General features: G+C 49.9%; 1 protein-coding gene across 1 annotated transcript; it reads right to left on the reverse strand.

Moving 5' to 3' along the window:
• Positions 1–1544: 1544 nt before the first annotated feature.
• SDSL (serine dehydratase like) lies at positions 1545–12462 on the reverse strand. Its single transcript, XM_019734131.3, has 8 exons — positions 12323–12462; positions 9096–9290; positions 8806–8845; positions 7970–8109; positions 5686–5774; positions 4791–5018; positions 3028–3152; positions 1545–1948 (listed from the first exon to the last, which is right to left on the reverse strand). The coding sequence occupies exons 2-8, from the start codon at positions 9267–9269 to the stop codon at positions 1755–1757; spliced, it is 990 nt and encodes a 329-aa protein (XP_019589690.3). The 5' UTR covers positions 9270–9290; positions 12323–12462; the 3' UTR covers positions 1545–1754.
• Between the last annotated feature and the right edge of the window lie 7017 nt (positions 12463–19479).

The following is a 19479-nucleotide window of genomic DNA, read 5'->3' on the forward strand; positions in this document are numbered from 1 at the left end:
TTCCTTCCCACCCATTGCTGTTGGGAGAGGAATGCTCAGGGGATAGTAAGAATGACAGTAATACTTATTGAAAGACTGCATATGCCGGGCCCATAGTAATAATCCACAAACAACCCATTTTATAGATTAGAAAATTGAGACACTCACTGAAAGGGAGCATCATTTGCTCAAGGCCACCGGGCTAGCAAGTAGGAATAGACTTTAGGCTCAGGTCTGGCTGAGTCCACCTCGGGGGCTCTCAGTGTCCCCTCTATTCTGGGAAACTCATACAATATGTCTCCAAGGAAACAGGGCTGGGTCCTGGTGGCTTCTGGAGGGGCGACCCTGGCGCAATGTCTGGGGTCAAAGAGAGAATGAGACTAAGGCAGCAGCAGCAGAAGCAGAGGGAGGTAAATGCCACTTTCAAATTTTCCTTTTGAGAAAAGGAAGACATGCCCGGCAGAAGGCACAGCTTGGGCAAAGGAAAGGAGGTGGGAAGTGGCAAGTGGGCTTCCTCCAGCACAGAGGTGCAGCCTGAGGCCTAGAAAGGGGAGGGCACTTTCCCCACGTCACACAGCCTTCATGAAGCCAGGGGGCCTCCGTAGGACCAGGAGCTGGGTGCTGCCATGGGCTGTGGTGCCGCGTGGACCTCACATTCTCTGAGCCTTGTTTCCTGCAGGGATAAGAGGGATTGGGTAGGGCTCCCCATGCCAAGACCTTGTGGGCTCCAGCCATCTCTGGGACCTCAGCACCCCCCAGCTGCTGTGAGGGCCCGACGAGGAATAGTCAAGGACCACCAGAGGGTTAGGGCTGGCTTCCCTGCCAGGGCCAGGCTGCCCCATTGGAGGCGCTTTGCTGCCCCCTGGTGGCTGCAAATGATTCTAATTTCCCCTCCTGTTTCCAATGATTCCTAGGAGAGATTTCCCAGGAGCAGAGGGTGCCCAGTTCTGGGACCAGTACCCATCTTCCTTGTGACCCACAGGTGTATCCAGACCAACCTGAGGTCCTATCTCCTTCCCCAAAGTCCCGCCACCACTGACCACCCACACAAAGAAGGACGAGGTCCAAGAAATGTAGAATCATATTGAAAATCAAGTGTTTGAACCCAGCTGGGCCACGTTCCAGCTGTGCAACCTTGAGCGAGGTCTGTCACCTTCCAATGCCTCATTTCCCCATCTGTAGGACAGGGACGATAATAATGATTTCTACGTCGTAGTGCCATTGTGAACATTAAAGAAGACAGTAAGTAGAAAGTTCTTAGAAGAGTTTCTGGCATATAACAAGCACTTGCTAAAGATGGGCAATGTTGTCCTCACCTGTCCAGGCCTGAGAAGTGACAGAACATTCCCCTCTTTCCTGAGCAGGTCCCCCATGTAAGGGAAGCCCTGTTAGGAGCTCAGCATGGGCACATTTTCTTAGGGACCTGAGTCTTGGATCCTTGGCTTTGTTGCTCAAACATTGTGACATGGAAAGAGTTGCGTCATCACAGAGCCGGGTTTAAGGTTGCTATGTGCCTTCTGTGAGCTCATGGCGGTGGAAAGACTGGATCCACTGGAGTCACAAACTCAGCTCAGAAATGGTTTATTGGCCAGGGCTGCAGGGGAGCCAAAGGGAGCAGTTCAGGAGGGCTTCCTGTAGGAGGCGGCCCGCACAGAAGCACAGGGCAGCTTCCACTGCCACTCATGAGCACAGAGGCCCCTCAGCCAGCGACAAGGGTGTCCGTGAACCTCTTGGGGATCTCCAGGGCACGGACAGCCTTCCCAGACCAGGAGACCTCAGCTCTGGCCCAGCTGGGCTTTCAGAGCCTGCAGCTCTTGGCTATCAATGCTGTTGCCCCCACACACGATGACCACGATGGAGGCCAGGGAGGGGCGCAGATGGCCCTCAGCCTGGAGCCTCCCCAGCAGGCCTGAGTAGATGGCAGCTAAGGCTGCCCCGCAGGCAGGCTCCACCAGCATACGCTCATCATCTGTCCAGAGCAGCGGGGCAGAGGAGAGGAGAGAAATGGGGGACCAGTTAGGCTCTGGGCACTGCAAATCCATGAAGGCAGCCAGACATCCATCTCATAGTCCATCATTTGTCTGACTCCCTCTCCATCCATCAATCTGACCATGTATCTCTCCACCCATCCGCCTTTCATCTATTCATCCATTTATTTCCTATCCATCATTAGACTGTCTGTCCATCTAGTAGTGTATCCATCAATCAATGATTCCTTCCATCCATCCATCCCCATCCATCATTTGACTGTCCATCCATCAGTGTAGCTATCAATCAACATATCCATCCATCCTTCCATCCATCCACCCATCCATCCATCAATTTGTCCATCCCCTATCCATCATTTGACTGTCTGTCTGTCCATCTATCAATGTGTCCATTAATCAGTGTATCCATCCATCCATCCATCCATTTCTATGTCATTCACCAATCCGTTACCCCATTAGCCCATCCGCTCATCCATCTGTCCATCCATCTATCCATTATCCACTTTTTCACTCACTCACTCATACATTCATCCATTCATTCAGTGCATCTTTAGTGAGCACCTACTCCCTGCCAGGCCCTGTTCTCAGAAGGCCCTGGGAACACAACAGTGACCAAGACACACCAGCCCCTGCCCTCACGGAGTTCACAATCTAGTGATGTAGACAGATAAGAATCAGTCAGGTATGAGATTGGTGGGATTGGTGCATAGGAAGTTTCTAACCCAGGTAGGTTGGGGGTAGGAGATTGGAAAAGGCTTCCTGGAGGAGGTGTCATAATGGCTCCATAGCCCTTGAGTCACGTGAAACCAATAGGAAGCCGGCCAGGGATGGGCAGCCAAGGGAAGAAGAGCATGTACAGAGTCTGGAGACTAGAGACAGCATGACACACCCCTTCTTTATCCTGACCCATTCTGTCTACTCAATGCACTTTCTGCGTAGTCACTGCATACCCAGCCCTGAGCTTGGCACTGAGGATACAGACAGGAGAGAACGCAGTCTCCCCAAGGGATCTAGGGACTTCGTAGGTTCCTGAGCCCCGGCAGGGGCAGTGCTCACTCACCCAGGAAACGCTGCACAGCACTCACAGCCTCCGCGTCGTCCACCACCTCCGAGAAGATCTTAAACTCCTGTGTGCATTCCAGGGCCCGTGCAGCCACGGTCTTGGCACCCAGGCACTTGGCCACGCTGCAGGCAGGGACAGGTAGGGCAGGGAGTGCAGGGAGCCAGGGAAGGGCTGGTGACTCACGTCTCCCCTCCACAGCCCCAGGCCCCCCTCCCGTCCTACAAGGGCTGGGGTCAGCATTGCAAGAGTCTGGAGCAGCGCCTGGCACAAAGGAGGGACCTCAAACTGGTGTGTCCCACAAACGGCTGATGGAGGCTCATCACACCCTCTGACTCTGCAACTGTGACTGTGCCATTCCCTGCACAGACCCCAGAAAACCAAACACAGAAAAGGATTCTTTTTCATTGTGTTCATTAATAACCATTTATCATGTCTATACGACAGCTAATATTTATGTAATATTTACAAGGTGCTGGATGCATCGTTTTTCTGTTTTATCAATAATCCTCACAGTCACCCTTGGAGTTAGAAATTTATGACCTCCACACCTTGCTGTCCTAGGCCACTGAATCCTACATCCCAGTGTCTGATGGGTATTTAATAAAATGTGGGCAGTAATGGTGTTGGTGGGTGGTTGAATAGCATGCCCCCCCACCACAAAAAAATCCATGTCCACCCAGAACTTCAGTACGTGACCTTATTTGGAAATAGGTCTTTGCAGATGGAATTAGTGACAATGGTATCATACTGGATTAGGGTGGATCCTAGATCCAATGACGGTGTCCTTACAGAAGAAGACAGAAACCCAGAGAAGAAGGCCATATGAAGACAGGGCGTGTGATGTAGCTGCAAACCAAGGAACGACGATGATTGCCAGACGCTGGAAAGGCAAAGAAGGATCCTCCCCTAGCACCTTCAGAGGGAGCCCGGCCCTGTCGGCACCTTGGGTTCAGATATCTAATTTCCAGAACTGTGAGAGAATACATTTCTGTTGTTTTAAGCCATCTTATTTGTGGTAGCCTCACACCACATCTGCGATCATGGATAGGGGTTGCAGTGACAACGAAGAACGTAAGATGAGGCGGGGTCTGGAGGCTGGACCACTCTCTGTTACTTAGTTTGTTTTTAAGAACTTTTCCTCACTTGAATTAAAATCAGTTACAAAAGGCAATGGGGAAAACGTTCTCTAATGATGTTACAGAAAAAAATGAAACTATGTTCATGCTCTATACTCTGAACTAGAAAAACAGAGGTTACAAAACCGTAGGAAGGACATAATCTCAACTTTTAAAAATATATCCTTGATTCGGATGTCCATTTCACAAGCATTTGTTGAGCACCTACTATGTGCCGGGCCCATTTCATTTGTATGTAATGATTCACGGATGGGGTGGGGCAGGGATTGGAGAAAATGCAACCCACTCTGAGCAATGTTCATTTTTGAATGGTGGAATTGAGGGTGACATTTGGTTTTCTGTTGCTTACGGCTTGCCTACCTTTTCTACCTGCAACACACTTCAATTGGTTTTGTAATGACACAGACCAGTGAAAGCTTATTATTAGCTGATGAGACTTAACCCGATCCTTCATCTACACTTTCAGCACCGCCTTCTAATTGAGATCCACAGGACTGTGGCTGGAGTCCCAGGGTGAAGGAGACCCTCTTGAGTGACCTCCACCTCTACTAGTTGGGACTGGGCGGCCTTAAGGCAGCAATGTCCCCACCCTCCCGCGCCCACAAAAGTCCAGTCCACACCTACCTGGTGATGTTTGGCAGGGTGGCCAGCCTGCCCGCTTTGATGGCTGCATTGAAACAGTGTGCCCCTTGGGTCTCCATGGCGACAATGGGCACGTGCTGCCAGCCCACCTCTGCCAGGCCTGCTGACACCCCAGCCAGGAGCCCTCCGCCCCCCACTGCCAGCACCAGGGCCCCTGGTGGGGTCCCCAGTGCTGCCTTCAGCTCCCGCACCAGGCTGATGTGGCCTTCCCTAGGGGGGTGGCGGGGGGAGGGGGAGAGAAGAGCAGGGTGAGCGAGGCTCTCATCCCCCAGGGCTCACATGTACACAAACTCCCTTCACTGCCACCCCCCTCCCACCCACAGCAAAGGGAGAGGAGACCCTGCAACCTTTACTCAACTTTCATCATTGAATTTATTCATTCACTCATTCTCCCCCCCCCCCCCCCCCGCCCTGACAAACTCCCAGGACCAGCGTATCACTTGGAAGTAGCTCAACTCAAGTTCTGGGCCTGGGACCCAATGTCTCTGCCACTTAGCAGCGTGCGATCTCAGGCAAGTTACTTGACCCCTTGGTGCCTCCGTTTCCTCACCTGTAAAATGGGCATAAAACATCCATCTCTAGGGCTTTGGGGAATATTAAACGGACTAAATGTCTGCCAAAGTCCACACTCAATAAAGGGGATTTATTATTAGCACTCCCATTTTACACGTGTGGAAACTGAGGCAGGGGGTGGTGAGGCTTTGCATAGTCACACAACTGACAAGTGGCAGAAGCAGGGTCTGAACCCCAGTGTGCCTGGAGTCTATGCCCCTCCTACTCTCTGGGCCTCAGTTTCCCCTTCTATCCAATGGGAAGACCCCGGCTCAATGAGGGTCTCTCAGCTCTGAGCTCCATGGGAGGAGGGCACCAGCCTTACCATATCAGGGGATGGTCGAACGGGGGGACATTTACCCAGCCGTCCCTCTTGGCCAACTCCTGTGCCCTCAGATTGGCCTCGTCCCAGACCTAAAGAGAAACGGAGGTCAGGAGATCCAGGGGTCAGAGTGCTATGGGGGTTGTTCCGGGTCTGCTGCTGGGGAACCCAAAGTAAGACAGCGTTTCAGGGGTACCCAGGCCAGCCAATCTCAGCAGAAGCTAAATGGCCCATAACAGTCTCCTCTTCCACAGGGTAGCGGGTGACAAGGGGGCCAGAAACAGCCTCTGCCCATCCTGCAGCACCCACTCTTTGCCCAGTCCTGTGCGAGGGGGGAGGGGGGACACGGAGAAGACAAAGAAATGGTCTCTGCCCCGGAATCCCCCATCTAGCTGAAGAAATGGGCCTCATTCTCTTGAGTTATTGAAACAAAAATGAGACTCAATGCTATGCAGCCCTCGACTCCTCTCACCTGAATATCCAGACCATCCTCACTGGCTCCTTGCCTCCTGTCCACTGGCCCAGAGCAGACAGAGTGAAAATCCAACCACGTCCCACCCCTGCTCAAAATCCCTTCACGGCTCCCCATGGCCTCAGATTAAAACCCATGTCGGCCTCGCCCAGAGCCACCCCTGCCTGCTCAGGCACGGGCCTCCTTTTCGGCCGCACCTTTCCCCACCATTGCTCCCCACCCCCACCCGGGATGCTGGGCTGCCGCTGGATGCACCAGGCTCACGCCTGTTCCCACGCACTTTTCTCTGCCCTCTGTCCTTTTTCTCCTTTGGGAGGACTCAGTCATGTTTCTCCTTCAAGACCCAACTCAGGCGACCCTTCTCCAGGAGCCTTTCCTGGACCCCCACCCCAAGTCCGAGGTACAGCTCAGTGGTGGTTTGCACCAGCGCCGGGTTCTTCACCCTCTCCCTCTGTTAAAGTCACACACCCATGTCCATTGCCATGTGACTTTGCTGCTCTTCCCACTAGAGTGGGTGGAGTACATTTCCCCACCCCACATGGATGTTGGTCTCAGCCAGGTGACTTGCTATAGCCAATGGCATGAGGCAGAATTGACAGTATCACAACTGGAGCCAAAGCCTCAACAAGCATTGCGTATTTCCTCTCAGTCCTTTTGCCATTCACCTTGAGAAGAACATGGCCCATTGGTCAATAAAAATGAGTGGCACGTGTGCAGACCTCAGTCCTGTCTGCAGCCTGAAGTAGCACCACCAAGCTCATTCAGAAAACCCGTGAGCAAGAGCGATATAAGCCATTGACATTGGGGGCTGTTTGTTATGCAGCCTTATCGAGCAGCAGTGGCTGATTAAAACAATACGCCTCCTCTCTTTCCTCAATGACCTGTGCTTCCCTCATCACAGCACTCATCCCATTCTGTTATCATCATCGGGTTACCTGTGTGTCTCTCCAACAATACTTTGAGCTTCACGAATGTAGAGACCATGTCTTATTATCTCTGTATCCCTAAGCGTCTCTCACACATAATGTAGGCACATGGTATGTGCTCAGTGAATATCTGTTGGATGGAAGGAAGAAAGGAAAGAAGAAAGGAAGGGAGAGAAGGAGGGAGAAAGTGTGATGTAGTGAAGTATAGAGGGAAGGATGGATGGATGGATGGATATGAGAAAAGAGGGTTAGAAAGGGTGATGGATGGGAGAATGGATGAATAAATAAATACAGGAAGGGAGGGAGGGAGGAAACGATATATACAAAGTATATGGAAACCAGCTTTCTGGTCCCATGGTATATCTTTTAATTTTAATTTTGATGGTTTTTAAAAATTTGTTTTCCAGGGATGCATTTTTTTTTTCTTCTTTCCAGGAAGGTACAGGGGTTACGTGTTTGTGTCTCTGTTGTGTTTGGTAACAAGGTGATTCAGTGATACCCTTACCAGTGGGCTTCTTTCATACTGGGGTGGGCTCAGCATGGGAAATCATGCTGCCATCATTTTTTGTAATACTTCTTGTCTCATCAAATTACAAACCGTTTAAAGTGGATACTACCAAGTGTCAGTGAGGACACAGGGAGAGAGCCATGCTCCTGGTAACCCCAGCATCCTGTTTCTCCCGGGTTCATGCAGGGGAAGTCTTGTCAGGGTTGGGACAGATAAGTCGGGATTCCCAGCCCTCACTCCCACCCCTCAACTCAGCCATCCTAAGAGAAGACTGCGTCCCAGGCATAGGTCAGCCAAAGGGAAAGGACACAATCTCTTGGGAGGTGGCGATGAACAGAAAACAGCCCACTCCAGCGGGCTTCTCCTTCCTGGGGTCCTTACCTTTCCAGTCAGCTGAACCTCGGCCCCCTCCCCCTGCAGTCTCCTCACCACCTTCTGGGAAGTGCCCTCAGGAAGCACAATGGTGGCAGGGATGCCCAGCTTCCGAGCGCAGTAAGCAGCAGCGATGCCGGCATTGCCCCCTGTGGAGGCAGCAGAAGGCAGTGCCGTGGCCAGTGGTGCATTAGCCTGGTGACATGCCTTTCCCCCGCCCCCTCCATTTCCCTTTGAGAGTCATCCCTCACCCACATTCATATGCCCCACCATTCAGTCCTCTCCCTGGCCCCAGAGGTGGACACGTGACCTAAATTAAGCCAATCAGAGAACTCAATCACCTGACCGGTGATTGGCTCAGGATGAGTACGTGACCCGACCTGGGCCCAAAAGACCAATTTATGGATTAAGGAAGGCCATCGGGAAGGGGTGCTCCCTTTTCACAAGGGTTGGTAGGATGATAGGAGGCAAGCCTGGAACTTCAGATGGCCACCTTGCCTCCATGAGGCCTGTATGAGAATAAAGCTAGTATAGAGGAAAGAAAAGCCAAGAGAAGGAGAGATACAGAGAACTCCTGGATCCAACTGTGCCTGAAAGCCATTATCCTGAGAATTTTCAGTTCTTGGAGTCTGTAGCTTAACCCGGTATGAATGGGGTTTCTGTCACTTCTACCACAAGTCCTGAATGATGGGAAGAGGGGTGGGAGAGGACAAAATAAATGGCCATCTGACCATGACCTTGAAGAGGAGGCTGGGCTCTGGATATCTACTGCTGCTCCAGCCAGCCTCGCATCCCCCCACACCCAGCCCTGAGGACCCTCATGAATCAGAAAGGGGTTAGGTCACCTGAGGAGCACACCAGATGTCTGCATCCCTTCTTGGCCACCTGAGAAGAGAAGGAATGGGGTTGGGGGCTAACCCACGCAGGTGTCATGAAGGCCTATGTGGGATGGAGTCAGACCCTCCCCATCTCACCCCAACAGTCCTCACGCCTCATCCTGTCTACAGCTCTCTACTCCCAACAGAACAAGTTCACTTCACCCCTCCTGCCCTTAACCCCCTCCAGCTCGTAGCCCTCACCCCTCCCCTTCCTCCCGCACACCCTCACTCCTCCCCTCCTGCCCACACACCCTCACCTCCTGGCAAAAATGCCCGATGCCTCGGATCTTGAAGGAACCAGCGGGCTGCACATTCTCACACTTGAGGAAGACAGTCGTGCCCGCCACCTGGGACAGTGCCCAGCTCTCCAGCAGAGGCGTGACAGTGTGGAAATGTTCACCCTTAGCACAGTCTGCCAGAGGGGCCTCCATTCCGGCAACCACCTAGCGGACCTGCAGGAGGACGCAAACGTCACAGCCCAGGCAGCTGTGCTCCGTTAGCCCCATCTGGCTGCCAACCTGGGACTCCGGGCAGGTATCTGCGCCTCTCTGGGCCTCAGTTTCCCCACCTGGAGAAGGAGGTATGGACTAGGGGCCCTTTCATTCTATAACTGTGGCTGCCCACAGTGCTGGGGATGGAAAACATGGCCAGTACGTGGTGTAAATTGTAATCACAAAGCCATTATCCCATTTGAAATATTAATAATAACTTCTTAATATCATCGAATATCTGTTAAGTGTTCAGATTTCCAGTTGTCTCATTAAATGTGATAAATGGTCGGTTTTGCGGTTGGTGGTGGTTTGGGGTTTTTAACAGTTTGACTCAGGATGCGTATCGGACCTGAGCATTTTCATTGATTGAGAGGTCTTTCAGTTTTGTTTTGTTTTTGTTTTTGTTTTATTTGTAGGGGGAATTCTGAGATGAACAAGAAGCAAACCAAGAGAAAAGCATTCAGAAATGGAACAGCAGATAGAACCACCCTGATCTAGAAATTAACCTGGGTGAGAAGAGAGGGCAGGCGGGCAAGGTCGTGAGGAGGGCGTCCCAGCCCACAGCGAGGAGTTGGGACGTCATTCTAATTCTGCTTGCAATGGAAGATTTTAAGCCAAGGTGCAGGTGAATGAGTAGTGAATAAACCAGTGGCGCAGGGCGAGAAGAGAGGGGGAAATGAGAAAAACGAAAAATAAGAGGTTTTCTTTTTTTTTTTTTTAAAGGCGTCAACGCAGCCTCTGTTTTTTGAGGCAAAAAAAGCATTGGGCCGCCCCCTGCAGTTCCATTATTTGCCAGTAGGAGGAGCGCTACAACCACCCCCACCCACCACAAGCCGGAGCTTGTTGTCCGCCCTTACTCAGGCCTCCGGTCCCCCCATGAGAAAATGTCAGGTCTCCGGCCCTGGATTGGACACCCCGGCCCTTGTTGGGCTGGCCCTTGGATTCCCCAGGCAGGGCAAAGCCTGAGCCACCTCCACCCAGTTCCATCCAGGGCACCTCTTGCGCTGGGCATGGCAGTGGCGGAGAGCGGCCCATGGGTCACCCCAACCCAGCGTACCCTGACCTAGGCCTCACTTTGGCCGCATAGTCCAAGAATGGGGGCTGTGGGGCCAATCGGAGACCAAAGTTAGAGACCAGCTAACTGGGTTGTGCGACCCAGACAAGTATCTCAACCTCTCTATGCCTGTATCCCCTTCTGTAAAATGGGAATAACAACAGTCCCCAACTCACAGGTGATGGTGCAGATTAATAATAATAATAATAGCTATCCTTTGTTGAGTCCCTTTTATGTGCCAGACATTGGCCGAGTTCTCTGGAGGCGTTGTCTCACTGGGGCTTTCTAACAATGCTCACTCTTACTCTCGCATGTTTATAGGAACTGCTGCTGACCTACAAGGTACAGGTCCTGGCCTAAGACCTGAAGAGCCCAGGACAGACATCTACTCTTACAGCTGACTTACAGTCTGATGGGGAGACCAGCATTCAACAAATAACTGTGTAGACAAACAAACGAATCAGAAATGGTGAAAACTGCTAAGAGGGAAACACGCCTAGAGGGAGTCTTGAAGAGAAAGCCAAGGGGACTTACTTTGGGTAGGGAGGCCCAGAAAGGCCTCTGGGAGGAGGTAACCATTAAAACTGAGACCGGAAAAGTGAGAATGAACTAACCACACAACACACTGGGAGAAGAGCTTGTGCGTCGCAGGATGGTGGAGAGGATGACGTGAGGCCGTATGATAAAGGCATCGAGTCTGTGCCTGACATATTATAACAACTATTATTGGCCGTGTGGGACTTACTGTGAGCCAGGCAACGTGCCAAGCGCCTTATATATTAGCTCATAATCCTTCCATCCGCTCTGAGATAGGTTCAATTATTAACTCCATGTTATAGACAATGAAACCGACCCAGAGAGGTTACGTAACTTGTACAAAGTCACATACCGTGTTTCCCCGAAAATAAGACCGGGTCTTATAGTAACGTTTGCTCCAAAAGACGCATGAGGGCCTATGTTCGGGGGATGTCCTCCTGAAAAATCATGCGAGGGCTTATTTTCCGGTTAGGTCTTATTTTCGGGGAAACACGGTGGTTAGAAATGGCACCGCCAGGATTTAAACTCAAGAAGTGCACTTTGGCATGTGTGCTCACAACCACCGTGCTATAGTTCTGTTACATTAGTGTCATCGTCATCTTCACTATCAGTGCTGTTCTTATTATTAAATTATTAAAGGTGTGAGTAACTTAATTGCCGGTTGTCCTTAGGAGCCAAATGCTCCTGGCTCAGTCCCCAGCCCTCTTGGTTATACCAACTGCCCAGGCGAGGACAGCAGGCATCAGTCAAATGAACAAGCCCCAAGTGGCCCACAGCCTGATCCAGCCAAGACCAGTAAGGGCACAGACCTCCCAGATTGAAGTGTGGGGCTAACCTGAGACCTTGGCCTAGGGATACATAGCTCTCACCATGAGTGGCAGTTGCTAGGGCTGAGGTGGGAGCCCTGGACCCTGTCTGCTGGGGAGCAACACAGTGGGAAGCCCGGGGCTTGGGGTCAGGTCCGGGCGAGATGGCCGTGGCCAAGTCAATTCTTCTCACTGGGTCTCACCTGCTGCATCCACGAGTTGGGTAAAGACCAACTACCTTTTCCACCTCCCTTATCCCTCAGGCTTTTCCCCAAGGCCACCTGGGTGACACTCCACAGCCAAATTCCTGGGTGCCAGGGCTGGGAAACCTTGGCTGGCCCTTGGGTGGCAGAATGCCTAGCCCTGCCCCTCTGGCAAGCAGGACCTGCTCCTCTTTTTCTGCAAAGCAGGCTGGACCCCAGAACACCCTGAGCGGAATCGATATTCCTGGGAGGGCTTAGGCCACTCTCACCCTTTCTCACTTTCCATCCACTCAGCTGGGACTTTGCCCCAGAACCTTCCAGACTACCTTACACGCATGTTCACACATGCACACAGAGCCCCAGGGGCCTCATTTGAGCCCCAAACCCCCTTACCTTCCTGCCCACAGTCCCTGGACCAGCTTGGCTGCAGCCTGATGCCCACCAGCCTAACTGGGCACCAACTCTGCCAGCTTCCGGAGGCCTCCTGTGGCCTTGGCCCCTCCTCCCATGTTAAAGGGACAGCTCCCAGCTGGAGGGGGAAAGGGAATGAGATCAACCTTCACGGCCTCCCTATGTGCTATCCATGACACACTGCATTACCTGATCCCATTTGACAGATGAAGAAACTGAGGCTCAGAGAGGACACCAGTCAGTGAGAAACATTCATACTTTTCACCCTGGACCACCTCTTTCATACCACAGACATCTCCAAGTCCAGTGCTTGTCCCAAGAAAATAAGGACAAAAAAACAATTGTTATCTGTCACCTGAGAAAGGCATATTTTTCTGAAGATTCTCCTCATCTCTGATATTTCACACACAACACAGGAACCCAAACAATTATTTATTGTTCACATGAATGATTCTGGCAGATCACTTATTGAGTCACTTATCCAACAAATATTTACTGGACACTTAGTATGTGTCAAGTCCCGGGACCTTTAGCCTCAAACAAAACAGCATGTCCCCTGCCCTCACGAAGTCCCAAGGGGACACTGAAGAATAGTCACAATCAGTGCCATAAGATATTGGCGGGCGGAGGTGGTACAGGGCTGTAGGTCTCCAGAGCAGGCACCTCACCTGGCCCCGGGGGACTGGGAAGGCTTCCTGGAGGAGGGGGACACTGAACTGAGCCAGAGATCAGGAACGTGGAGTGCAAAGGTCAGGAATTGAAAAGCATGGTGTACTCCAGGGATGGAGAAGTGTCCAGTGGGATTGGAACAGAGATGGCAGGGGTGGGCAGCAGGCAGCTTTGGGCTGGAGCGGTGGGCAGGAACCAGAGTCCACAGGGATGGCTGTGACAATCCAGAATCTGGGGACTAGGGGTTCAGGAGCCATGAAAGGCGGTGGGCAGGAGAATGGCGTGATCAGATTCAGGGCTTGTCTCTGCCACCATCTCACTGGGTGAACCTGAGCTAGTTACCATCTGGGCCTCAGTTTCCATCTATGTAAATGGGAGATGAGGGCTAGTGACGACCTGGCAGCCCAGTTTCTGCGCCCTTCTTGGGCTTTGGGTGACCTCCTTAGGTTTGATGATTAACTCCCAGCTGCTTGAGGTCAAATCAAGCTGCTTGGCCGTGATCCCAGATGAGGATTCTGTCAGCTTCAGCCCCATCTTCACGATAAACATGCATCCCTCCTAGTCAGCTGTCCTGTCCTGGCCTGAGCTCTGGGGACAAGGGGTGGTAAAACCCAGTTCATGCCCTGAGGTGGCTCCCGGCTTAGAGGGGAAAGGAAGACACCCCATTCAGTGACAATTCTAACAACCCCAGGAGGACAGACAACAGGCAGTCCCCACAGGACAGCTGAGAGTGGGGTGGGATCCAGGAGGACTTCCTGGAGGAGCAGGCCTTAGCACACAGCCCAAGCTTGGACAAGAAGCACGACAGCTGCCTTTATTGCATGCCTACTGTATGCCAGCTCTTTCATGTTGACCAGCATATTCCAAATGTTTTTTAATACTTGGGTATTCATTTCTGTGTGGAGTAGGAGATATGCACGTGTGTGTGTGTGTGTGTGTGTGTGTGTGTGTGTGTGTGCTGTGTGTATGATTAGAAGCCCATAATTTTATGGAGATGATTGCTGAGGAAAAAGCTAGGCAGGTATTAAAATTTAAAAATAGAATCTGTTTTTTTTACTTATTACTTAGTATCTGTTAGGTAGTAGCAGTAGTAGAGTAGTTTCTGGCATGAAGAGGCAACACGCCTAATAATTAGAACACAGACCAGCCAGGCTCTGGTACAAATACCAGCTCTGCCACTGACTGGCTGTGTGACCTTGGGTAAGTTATTTAACCTCTCTGCCTTGTTTCCTCAACTGTAAGATGGGAATAAAATACCTCTGTAGTGGAACTGAGGTGAGGGTCAAATGAGTTAATAAATGCCAAACATTTAGAACCATAGTAAGATCTCCTGCTGTTGCTGCTATTGTTCTCATTGTTACTATTATAAAAGAGGTGAGACAACAATGTGACAAAAATTGCAAAGGTGGCACACGAATGTCCAAAGTTTGGGAACATGACATCACAGAATGTTTACAGCACACTCGGGAGGTGGGTATTGTAATGAACTGTACATCATGGAATCAGACTTGACTCAGAAAGGCCAAGTCACTTTCCCAAGGTCACACAGCAGTGGCAGAGCCAGGGCTCAGACCCAGAGAGGCCAGGCTCCGGAGCTCCTGGCTTGGAAGAGGAGGAGGTGGGAAAGCCAGGGTGGCTGCATCAGATGAGGCTGGAGAGGTGGGCCAGGTCACTGACCTGTCTCCTCCCAGGGCCACCTTCGTCAGCCAGCCCCTGTCCCTGACACCTCAGGCCTCCAAACACCCACCCTGGCCAGTCCCTTGGGTTATTCATTAAGCTTCATTTCACCATCCTCACCCGCTGCTGGCCTTCTTGTTCCCAAGGCGAGGGAATGACATGGAGAGGAGGGATGGCACCTTGGACAGAGACGATTGGTCCTCAGATTTGCAGGTTCAACTCTGGACTCTGCCCATACACTTTCCAAGCCACAAAGCTCGGTTCCATTAAACGGATGAGAGAAGCGGGGCTTGGGCAGTCATGCAACCAGCCTAGCTAGTGAGTAACCCAGCTGAGATTTGGACCCGGGTCTTCTGGTACCACCACACCTTAGCTAACTTCTCAGACCCTTGCCAAGATGATAAACCATTCTAGAAGATACTTGGTCTCAAACTAGAGGTCCGCATTTTCTGCTGAATTGAGCTAATTCACTCTGTCCTCTGTAGAGGGACATGGCCCTCCATTTGCCACTGTCCCTACTTTTCTCCATTGCATTTCCAACTCCCAACAGACCCCTGCCTGACCCTGTAGATATCTGAGTTTGAGACCTTTGTACAGAGGAACTCTCGGAATCAGTTATCAAGGGAGAAGCTGTGACACAGAAAGGTTAAGCGGCTTGCCCCAGGTTGCCCAGCAAACAGGCCTTGGAGCCAATCTCTGAGGGACCTCATATCCAACTTGGATGGTCTTTTCCTAAGAGACTTACAAATTTATAGCCACGGTTGAGTTGTCTGAGCTGAAAAAATCAGCGAGGGCCATACAATGCACCCTTGTTGTGGGTGGGGAAACTGAGGTCCAAAGAAAAAAGGGGACAGTTTAACATCTGCCCTCAAGGCCAAGGAAAATTCTGGTCCATGCGAACCAGCCATTCATTGATGCATTCAGCAAACATTACCCCAAACTACCAAAATCTAGGTCCCGTGAAAGGAGAGGTGGAGACAAGAATTAATAAGATACCCTCCCGGTCCTCAAGGGGCTTGCAGTTGACATATGAGTCAATAGATGCAATAAAGCATTACAGATGTAGCAACAGAAAAATGCAAATTAGAGCAACATCAAAATGCCATTTTAAAAGTTATTAGGTGGGGAAAAAAAAAAAAAAAGGAATTTAAGCCTAAAAGCAATAACAACCAGGGCTGGTGAGTATGAGGAAAAATAAGTACCTCACATGTTGCTGGTGTGACTAGGAATTGCTACAGCCTTTTGGGAAATGAATCTGTCAATATCTATTCCACGTTAATAAATACCCATTTCTTTGACCCAGAAATCCTAATTTGGGGGATTTATTCTCCAAAAAAACCCCACGAAAGTACCAGAGGGTAGAAATATGGGCATGAGAGTGTTTATTAATTAAATCGCTGTTTAGAATAGCAAAAAACTAAACGAACAAAACTGGAAGCTGGGATGCCCTTGAATTAGGAAATGGTTGAGTAAGTAATAACATACCCTCATCATGGAATTTTATGCAGCCATCACCAAGAATAAATTAGATCTAAACCTATTGACCCAGAGAGGTATTCATGATGCATTTTAAATGAGAAAAGGAAAAACAATATGTACAGTATGCAATGACTTCTTTTTATTGTTATTATTTTTTCACAAAGAACAATGTCACAAACATCAATATCAGTCTTTGATGGCATATGTACCTATAGGCTCGTGGAAAACAATGCTGACAACATTGGTTATCCCGGTTGTAACAGGGCGGTGGGGATGAGGGAGGAGAGGAGCAGGGGGCAGGGGGCAATGAGAAGATGTGATGGTGAAAATGTTTCATAATCTGTCTGGTAGCCAGTGACCACCTGTGGCTACTGAGCCCTTGCAACGTGGCTGTGAGTCTAAGGGATTGAATTGTGCATTCTATTTAATTTTGAATAATTTACATGTAAATAGCTACAAGCGGTCACTGTCTTGCGTACTGGACAGCATGGGCCTAGAGAATCTGTCTAGAGACCTCGTGGGTCTCAACACGAGAGGCATTATTGTCACAGAGGGAGGGAAAGCGTTTGAAAATCTGTGGCTTTGTGCAATGATTTCCCCATTCGATACAGACAGAGCTGAGTGACACACAAACAGAAAGACAATTACCAAACAGGGACAGTAAACACCCCAAATAAATAGGGGGTCCGTGTGGTGTATAGAGGGATGCAACTTAAAAAAAAAAAATCCCATACCCAGAGAAAAAGAGGAACTTTACAGTGGAGACACCTGGCAAACCCTACCTTGACCAGGTAATTAAGGTCAACATCAACAGTGATAAGTCATGTTGGGAGTTAACATGGCCTTGACGGGATGTGATGACAATGGCATTTCACTTCCGTGGTCTTCCTCCCCAAGTCCTCTAACCCTAGTTTACTCATGAGAAAAGAACCAAAAAACACATAAAATCCACAACTAGGGCTGTGGGAAACTGTCAAGGTCATCAAAAACAAGGGAAGTCTGAGAAACTGTCACAGCCAAAAAGAACCGAAGGGAACGTGACAAGTAAAAGTAATGTGGTTTCCTCGGTGGGATCCTGAGACAGAAAAAGGAGATTCGGTAAAAGCTAAAGAAATCTGAATAAAGTATGGACTTCAGTGAATAATAATACATCAATATTGGTTCAATAATTGTGACAACATGTACCATATTAATGTAACTTGTTAATAATACAGGAAGCTGGAAGTGGGGTGTATGGGAACTCTCTGTACTGTTTGTGCAGTTTTAAATGGTCTTTTATGTAAATCTAAAACTATTCTAAAATAAAAAGATTTTTTTTGAATGCCTATACCCAAACCTGCAAAAGTAGTGGGAAGTAACAATACCTTTTACAGGAGGATTCTTTACTTTGCAGAAGATTCTCCTCAGACAGTGGTAAATAATGAGTTTTCTTCGTTCTCATTAAAATGGCCAAAGTCTTATGTTTTTAAATGGAGAGAGAGGCTGGTCCACTTCTTAGATATAGATGTTGAGAAGTTAGCAGATGACAGAGAAAAAGGTAGAAAAGAAATTGGCTGCAACCACTAGATAAAGACGAGGTAACGAAGGGGACCATCCCGGGATCACAGATAACGTGTTTTCCCTCTTTGCCATAGTTATTTGCCTGCATAATTAGGAGAAATGCATAGATGAGGTGTGTGGGATGGAGGAATAATATTTTTGAGAATATTAATTTATGATTCCTTCCCCAAAGGAGAAGAGAAAGAGACAGACAGAGAGAGAGAGACACAGAATGACAGACAGAGAAAGGAGGAAGGGAGGAACAGAGGGAGAGACGGAGGGAGGGAGGGAAGGAGGAAGGAAAGAAGGAGGGGAAAGTTCCCGATTTGTAGCATTTGCTGATTTTCGTGGTGTCAGTACACCCACAGTGGGCAGTTTCAAGCTACCAAAGTTTTAATAACTGGCTCTCAAACTTCCTGCAAATTTAACGGATAGCAGGAGTCCACTCCAGCACTCCACTGCTGAGGGTCTGGGGGTGGGGGAGAGGGGCAGGTTTCCTACAAGCAGGGAATGGGGGTGACAGCAGAATAAGAGAACAAATTTATGGCAGTGGCCAAAACTCTGGAATGTTTGTTGCAGGCTCCAGACCATAGGACAAGGACCCACATGGCTGGGAATGAGAAAAGCCTCCTGGGTAATCTGGGGTGGGGGTGGGGGCAGACAATTGAGGACCAGACAGCACCCCCACCCTGCCTGTGGTGACTTGGCCCCAAAATGTCCCTGCCATCCTGGGGAGAAGAGGGAAACACTTACTGCCTCCAATTAATTATCTGCTTGAAATAAAAATTAAGCCAAGTTAGGGAAAAGTAATGTAGTCTTCATTTGTTGCACACTGAGTTTGTGGTCTGAGATTTAATCCTGTTGCAAATATCTTGACTTTTCGATGAACTCTAGACAAAATCCCCCATAGGTTGTTTGGACCTTGCCAACTCTACCCACCGCACGCGACTGATGTGTGATGATAACCTCCGGGGAAGGCTCAGTGTGGCCTTGGGTCCTGACCTTGGCCACAGCCAGCTTTAGCCATGAGGACCCACCAAGAAGCTGTTTGTCACATCTGTGGACGACACAAAGCCAGGAGGCATCACTACAGACAGTGCCGTCAAATGGCCCATGGAGGGTTGCATCAGGTCTCAACCAAATGGAATGATGGGTTAAAGCCTCGTGAACGAAAGTAAAGAGGGTTGGCTGCCAAGTCCTATAGTGAGGGCCTCAGAGGTTAAATTCATTAAGTCCAAAACAAGCGAGGCCTGATTTGCTTGTATTAATTTCACCAAGAAAAAATCTTTTCACTTCTCTGGGGGGTTGATTGAGTAGCAGGTGGATATAAAACCACAGCTTTTTAAATAAAGCACATTTTGCCCACATTGGATTAAGTCCTACTCGATCTCAGCACTGCTGACACTTGGGGCCAGATAATTCTTTGTTGTGGGGGGACTATCCTGTGTATTGTGGGATGCTGTGTGGTTGGAGGAGAGCGAGAGGGATCCAGCAGGGACTGAGTCAGTACAGAGCTGCCCTCAGGCTGCTCGTGGCCCCCAGGGAGACACTCCAGGGGCTACCAGGCTGCAGAAGCCCAAAGAGCCTCCAACCCAGACTTGAAAGGGAGGAAACATGAATGAGGAGCTGGGCCTGGAGGGAGGACTCAGGAAAAGAGGACCAGGAGGGGTGGAAAAGTCCTGGATAATAATAATAATAATAACAAAACAAACAAACGAACAAAAAAAAACTAAAAAGGGGGGTGGCCGGATGGCTCAGTTGGTTGGAGCACAAGC

This window comes from Rhinolophus sinicus, chromosome 9, assembly GCF_057876585.1.
Source record: "Rhinolophus sinicus isolate RSI-liver-muscle chromosome 9, RSI-T2T, whole genome shotgun sequence".
Classification (NCBI taxonomy): domain Eukaryota; kingdom Metazoa; phylum Chordata; class Mammalia; order Chiroptera; family Rhinolophidae; genus Rhinolophus; species Rhinolophus sinicus.

Coding starts and splice junctions, on each gene's coding strand:
- SDSL (XM_019734131.3), bottom strand. CDS start 9,269: ATGGAGGCCCCTCTGGCAGACTGTGCTAAGGGTGAACATTTCCACACT. Junction 8,846..9,095: donor TCGGGCATTTTTGCCAGGAG/GTGAGGGTGTGT, acceptor TTCTCTTCTCAG/GTGGCCAAGAAGGGATGCAG. Junction 5,019..5,685: donor TTCGACCATCCCCTGATATG/GTAAGGCTGGTG, acceptor CCACCCCCCTAG/GGAAGGCCACATCAGCCTGG.